Raw genomic sequence first — 7042 nt, 5'->3', positions numbered from 1 at the left:
TGGTCTCAGTGGGAGACTCAGAAATAGACAGGCTTCCCCGGCTCCCCCAGCTCTCCCGGCACGTGCCTGGCAGCGCCATTTCTGAGCCAGGAGTGGGGAGTGGCAACAGGAGGACTGGGGAACACCACAGGGGTCCTGGCCCACTGCCCACCCTCGCTAAAGTCTAGTGCCTTTTGATTCCTGTGACCATGAAGCTGAGGATGCCCCAACAACTCCCCTGAGCCTCGCCCGAGCCTCCTTTACAGCATGGGGTCGGGGACGGACCCCAGGTCTGCGCTCGCTCCCATGTCTGCACCCCCACACCCACACCCCCACATCCATGCGCACAGATTGCAGTGCTGGGCACTGGGGCTGCTCTGCAGCTCTGTGAGACGAGCCGGGAGCTGCAACCTCATGGCCCTTGCCCTGCCTCTGCTGGTGCTCTGCCCGAGAGCGTGTGCCTCCTTGGAGGCCTGAGCCCACCCGCCTGTCCCAGGTGACAGGGCTCACCCTTCTCCTGCTGCGGGTCCTCGGCCCGCCCCTTCTGGAACCAGCCTAGGGCTCTGATTCCAGCCCCGTCTGAGGTCTCTGTGCTGCAGCCAGAGTAGATGACAAAGCTGTGGGGACAGCAGCCACAGGCCAGTCCTCCTCCCTGCAGAAGCCTGGCTGCTGCCCGAGGGGTGGAGCTGAGTCTCTGGTAGCAGGGGGTAGAATGGGGCCTTTCACAGGGCCATCTGGGGCCCATTCAGTGTGCAGCGTCCCTGCTGAGAGCCAGCACTGTCCCAAGTCCTGCATGTCTCCCAGGGCCCTCCCCTTCAGCCCAGGCTTGTATGTGATGGGGTCTGGGAGGTCTGTGTCCCTTGCTAGCGCGTTCAGCTCTGGACTCCCCCGATAGCAGCCAGACGAGTCTTGGGGCATTTCTGAATGCAGATCCAGGTGCGGCACCCCTTCTGCCAGCCATCTCACCTGTTGCTTCACCCCCTTAGCGCCTTTCAGGGGCTCCAGGAATAAATCCGGACTCCAGGCCCTGGGGCCCTGTGCAGCCTCAATTTCCACACACCCCGGTCACGGAGGCACACCTGGCCCACCTCAGGCCTTCTGTGTGGCCCGTCCTCCACCCCAGGGCTCTCCCTCCACAGTCTGTCTCTGTGACCCTCACACACTGCTGCTGGGCGGCTTCTGTACAACCTTGTCAGATTCCTCTTACATGAAGCCTGCCAGGATCGCTCCTCCTCTCCACTGTCTTCAAGCCCAGCTCATGAGCAGGTGTGGGGGTATGGGATCTTCCCGGGGTGACTCCCCTGCATCCACTCATCCATCCTGTCCTCTGTGGGCGACCAGTCTAACGGGGTTACTGCCTGTTGCCTGTCGTTCCCTCCAGACTGTGAGCATCCCCAGGGTCAGAAACAGCCCTTCACCAGGTGACTGGACAGTGCTTTGTGGGCATCACTAGGGAGACCGGGAGGCCCCGGCCCCTGGGGCCTGACCAGAAGTGGGCAGGGGCAGATTCAGGTCTCCCAGCCATCAAGATGGGACTTGGAAACAGTGGCTGGGGCTGGAAGATGCACACGGCCCAGTGCGGGGAGGGGCTGGCTGCTGTGCTGGCTGTCCGGGGAGGGCGGCGGAGCCCACCCCAACCCATAGCTTTGTGCAAAGACAGAGATCACAGAGCAGGGGACATAGATCTGGAGGCATCTTCCTCATGGGGGCGAAGGGTTTGGCTCCCAAATGGGAGCCCTTGTCTCCCACAGCGGCCGGAGGCTCCGGAAGTGGGACGGTTTCTGGCTCTGACCCAAGGACAGCATGATTTTAGTTCCAGAAATAATTGGAGCTCAGAACTAATTTCGGCTAATTTCACCTCCCTCTCCTGACAAGGCTTTTATTTGTTTTTGTTTTGTTTTGTGGGTTTTGTGTGTGGCTGCGTCCTCCAGCTCCCTCAATGGGAGTGTCTGGGAAGGCCAGCTCCCTGTCGTCCTGGCGCTGGGCCGGTGGTGTGGGTGGGCTGGGCTCCTTGGCACCCGCGGGAGGAGATTCCCGGTTCTGATTCAGCAGCAGTGACAGGAGGTGGAGGCTCATCAGGTCCTGAGACACTCCCCTGTGCAGGATGGGTGGGGAGCCAGGGCTCAGGGCAGGTCTCTCTGAGCTGACAGGGAGGCTGTGTGCAGGGCACTGAGCTCCCTGCCTCTGGACCCCTGGAGCTGCAGCCTGAGCTCTGGGTTGCTACCCGCCCCTCCCAGAGCCAGCAGGCGGGAAAGGCATTTCCTCTGTGGATCTCTGCGCTGCAGACCCACTGCCTGGTGAACAGCCCAGACCAGGCAAGGTTTGGGCGACAGATCCGAAAAAGGAAACCCCGCATGTCCGGAGCAGGGGCAGGGACTACCGGGCGCCGGCTCTGCACCAGGGCGGCTGGCACTCCCGCGCGGGAGTCGGACTGCATTTTGCCAGCAAGAGGCAGCCACTGAAGCCTTGCCTTCTCCCCTCCCCCTCTATGGGAGGCGACCTTTAGGGGCGTGCCAGCCACCTCTCACTCTTGCAGACCCTGGGTGGCATTTGCAGGCAGCGACCATGGTGCAAAATGTAATTGTAGTGTTTTTCCGCAGACGGCTGAGCCAAAGACCCGCTGTGGAGGAGCTGGAGAGAAGAAATATCTTGAAACGTGAGTAGCTGGGATTCCTCCGGAGGTTCCCCTCCCGTGTCCGAGACTGCTGCCAGCCCATCTCTGCGCGCTCAGTGGCCGGGGTCCCAGGAAGTCCACGCAGCTGCGCGTGGAGAGCAAGCCCCTCTGGGCGCTGGACGCGTTCTCTCTCCCCCCCGGTTCAGGCTGTCGCTGTTTTCAGGGCATTTCCTCGGTCAGCACCAACATCCGGTTTGCATGCTGGCTTCAGGCAGTTTTCCCTGGCAGTTTTGGTGGGGCTCCAGGAAAGACAGGCCAGCTGTGGACAGTGCCACATATCCGACCAGAGTACACACTCTTGGTCGTCACACCCGGGAGTGTAAAGGAACTGGGAAACTGTAAGGACGTTCCCTCAGGGCTCTGAGGTCCCGCACCCTGAGTCCCCCATCAGGCAGGCAGCTGTGGGTGATGCTGAACACAGGGTCCAGGGCATGCCCTGGGATCTAGAACAGCACCCATGTCACCGCCGTTGCTGACGGCGCGGGTGGTAAAGCTTCTTCTGAACTATCTTGGCAGGTAGTTCTGTCTGGTCAGCAGACCGGTTTTTTACATACTTTCTACAGAAAGTGCCTTCTGAGGGCCCGGGGTTTGCGTTTGTCTTCTTCGTCCCTCTATGTGCTGAGCACTGAAGACATTCTGAGTCTGAGTTTGGTTTATGAGCACCTTTGTGCAAAGTTGTAATGGCACCCAGACTGCCTTTCCAGTAGAAAGCAAACCACAGGTCCAGCCAGTGGCCTGGCAGCTGAGGTGCTGGGTCCCGCATGGCTGAGCACGCAGTTCAAGTCCTGGACCTGGGGTTTGAGAACTCTCTGGACGTGTGTGCACGCGTGTCCACAGTTCCGCAAGGAGGAGAGGTGGAGGAGAAGGGGGTTATGGTGAGACTGCCCTCCATGGGGGTGCGTTCTCACTCTCCTTTTCCTTCTCTCTCTCCCACCAGCTCTTGCACCTTCTGGCAAAATTTGAATAAGGGGGACACACACTTGCTGAGGAGGCACTGAACTCTGCGCACCCCCCTTTCTGTGCCTTCATTAACTGCTCTAGGCAAGTCCCTTCCAATAGGGGGTTCAGAAATTTTAGCCCTAAGGGACCAGCAGTTAGTGTAATGGCTGTGTCGCTGAACTCCCACGTAGCCGACCATGATTTGAGTCCCAGACCTGGTGGGTTAAACTCAGGCCGGGCACGTGTGCGTGCGTGCCCAAGATCCTGAGAGAATGGAGGAGAAGGGATTGAAGCATGGCCATCCCCCCTGGGGGGTGATTTCTCGCTTTCTGTCTCTCTGTCCTTCTCTCTTTCCAGCGAGTGCACACGCCCTGTAGCAAAAAAACCTCTCCAAAAAAAAGAAAGAAAGAAAAAGAAATTTTAGCCCTAAGATCCTAGTTTTATTTTTTCAAACTTAAGACATGATGACTACTTAGGACCAGCATATGGCATAATGGCTCCGTTGCTGAACTCACACATAGTTGACTGTGGTTCAAGTCCTGGACCCAGCAGCTTAAAATTCACACTGGACACATTTGCGTGCGTGCCCAAGATCCTGAGAGGAGAATGGAGGAGAAGTGATTGCAACGTGGCCATCCCCCCTGGGGAGTGATTTCTTGCTTTCTGTCTCTCTTTCTTTGTCTCTCTGATAAGTACATGTACCTTGTAGCAAAAATATCTTTAAAAAATATAGATATGGTGGCGACTGGGCTGCTATATAAACTGGGCCGTGTCTGAAGGTTCTGAGAAAGTTCTGCCTTGACCATGTGCGCAGTCAGGCTGTTTCAGCGACCGCATACCTGAACCTGTGAAAACCGAGCTCAAAGGCAGAGATGCCTCCGACGCAGAGTCCAGCTCGAGCCGGGCCTGTTTGAGGCTGGGAAAGTGCCCCTCTCCAAGCAGCCAGCTGCCCCGAGCAGGAAGGGCCTTCAGCCCAGGCCCTCAGCCTGGGACCAGGGCTCTGGGTCTTCCAGGCGCTCTTCCCTCCCAGTGTGGACAGCCAGGGCCCCCACGAACAAGCGCTCTGGTTGTTGTCCTTCACAGCCCCTCGCCAAAGCCTTCAAAAGAGAACCATGTGTGGCGACTAGGGAGCCAGCCGGGGGTGCACAGGGAAGGGACATGGCCGACGACCACCGACACCACGCTGCTGCCAGTGAGCCACGGGGAACGTGGTCGGCCACCACAAACCACAAACACCACATCACCACCAGTGAGCCACAGGTGGTCTACACTCGGAGGCCTTCTGAGGGTCCGAGTGGGAGGGCCTGAAGGTCTCACTCTAGGTTTGTGGTGGGTGTTTGGTTGGTTTCCTTTCCTTTTCTTTGTTTTCTGGGGACAAGACTAGAGTAGCGACATAGGGCCCCGAACATCAGATGCAGAAGCCCTGGACGCCCGGGCCTTCAGACACTCACTGCGTTGTGCTTCCTGCCGAGTCCCTCCTCGCAGTGCCGTCCCTTTGAAGTCACTTCCATCCAAGCGGGGGACTCGTGACTGAGCGCGTCTGAGGGAGGCTCAGAGCTCTGCCTGTGTACTCACGCACGGATGCAGGACGGCGGCCCTGTGCCATGTGCCGGAGCGTCCCTGGCTCACGGACTGTACCCTGGAGAAGCCGAGTCTCCCTCTCTCCTGCACTGACCTTGGTATACTTCGATTTCCTTTTCCATGAGCGTTCTGAAGGCCCCGCGTCTGATAACGACCGCTGTAATGCACAGGCCCGGTCTGCGGCAGCGCGCTCAGAGCTCGGCGTGTCCCCGTTGAATCGTCGCAGCACCTTTGTGGGGCTCACGCTGTTGTCCCCTGTGACATGGACGCAAGCCTCTGCTCATGGAGGTGGCCTGACCACTCACAAATGAGCGTTGGCAGGTTGGAGCTGGAGCTCAACCCAAGTCTGCCTGGCTCCGTGGTCTGGGTTCTGCAGGAGCTCACCCCAGAAAATGCAGTTAGAGGTCCCAACCCGGGTCCCTGGTTTTGCACACAGCGCAAGGTTTTCTGGCTCTGGGAGCGAGTCACAGACACGTCAGGAGGGACTCCTTGGGGGCCTCTTCAAGGCCAAGCTGCTGTGCCCCCGGGGCTCGACGACGTTCCTCACACCTGAAAAACCTGAGATCTGATTTTGCTTGCTTGTTTTTTCACAGCGAGGCTGCATTTGGGATTTATCCATGGCCTCTTTTTATGAAGTCTGAAAAAGGAATTTCAGATCATCACCTAAATCCCTCCTGGCTAGCTTCCCATTTGATGCTCAGTTTCTTCTAACCTGTCATCCGCCTTCTGGGCAGAGCTTATGTGAATGGTTTACCCTGGTCTCACGCGTGGGTAAACAGGAGTTTCCTTTTCTAAACTGCCCTAGTCTGAGCTGGCTCCCTAAAACAATGATGAAAACCTGCAGTGGCTACCATAGCCAGCTCCCTCCACCCTCCGCACGCGGGTTTGAGGTGCGCCTTCCAAGTGAAGGCCGGCGTGCGGCCGGGTTACCTGCCAGCGGGGTCTCTCTGCAACCCGCGGTGCCTCTGGGACTTCTGGCGTGACCCCTCCATGGGAGCCGCGCCCTGCCCAGCCAGGCGCTGAGGCTGTATTTAGCAGCAGAGTGCACCAGAAATAGGACGCCGTCATGGGGCTTCCTGGCAAAGGCGGCATTTTATACTACGGCGCTGCACTCTGCTCTGCTTTTAGCTCCCGCGTGTAGGTGCGAGCACAGCTTGAATGTTAATAGTCGCAACTCGCCAGGCAAAGCCAGCCCGGGAGGGATCTGGGCTGCTTCACACGGCACATACGTGTGAGCAGTAGCACTTCAGGAAGAGACGGTCGGCTGGCCGTGGATGTGTCTGGACTTGGGATACCCTAAAAGTGTCAATTCCAGGCAAGCATGTACTGCCCAGAGTCTGAACGGGGTGCTCCGTATCGTACGCTGATTGGCCAAAAGGTACACATCCATATTAAGTGGGAAAAAAACCACCAGTGACACTGCTAGTCACGCTCATCTGCAGGCCCGACGGGTATTTGGGGTGCTGTTTGTGGTCCGAAATGGGCTCGTACAGATCAAGGTATTGGGGAGAGCAGGGAGAGGGGCATAATCAGAGGAAGAGGCAGACGTGCAGGGGTCTCTGCTTCCTCGAAAGCCACAGCAATGCGAGGCCGAGGTTGCTTCTGACGGAGGAAAGGGCCCGGAGGGAGGGCCAGCGGGAGGGCAGCTGTGCACGGGCATCTCCAGCCCCAAGCCAAGTACTGCCCCGTGTGGGAGAAGGGGCCCGCGCCGGGGTGTCTCCAGGGTCCCGCGGGCACGTCCCTGCTAGAAGGAAGCGGGCTCAACCTGTGTTTTCTGTTTTGACCTTTTCAGAAAGGAATGACCAGACGGAGCAGGAGGAGAGGAGGGAGATCAAGCAGAGGCTGACGAGGAAGGTACGCCCCCCCACC

The 7042-nt window shown here is 58.5% G+C and overlaps 1 protein-coding gene across 3 annotated transcripts in view; it reads left to right on the top strand.

Moving 5' to 3' along the window:
* Nucleotides 1-7042, top strand: part of PHACTR3 (phosphatase and actin regulator 3) — a 178791-nt gene that overhangs the window by 164926 nt on the left and 6823 nt on the right. For all 3 annotated transcript variants that reach the window (XM_006141851.3, XM_006141852.3, XM_006141850.3), the window contains exons 9-10: nucleotides 2580-2635; nucleotides 6966-7027. In XM_006141851.3, coding sequence (XP_006141913.1) covers nucleotides 2580-2635; nucleotides 6966-7027 — 118 coding nt within the window. The remainder of the gene's footprint in view (nucleotides 1-2579; nucleotides 2636-6965; nucleotides 7028-7042) is intronic.

Source organism: Tupaia chinensis, unplaced genomic scaffold (assembly GCF_000334495.1).
Source record: "Tupaia chinensis unplaced genomic scaffold, TupChi_1.0 Scaffold000066_1, whole genome shotgun sequence".
Taxonomy (NCBI): Eukaryota; Metazoa; Chordata; class Mammalia; order Scandentia; family Tupaiidae; genus Tupaia; species Tupaia belangeri.
This window is presented reverse-complemented; position numbering and strand designations above follow the sequence as displayed.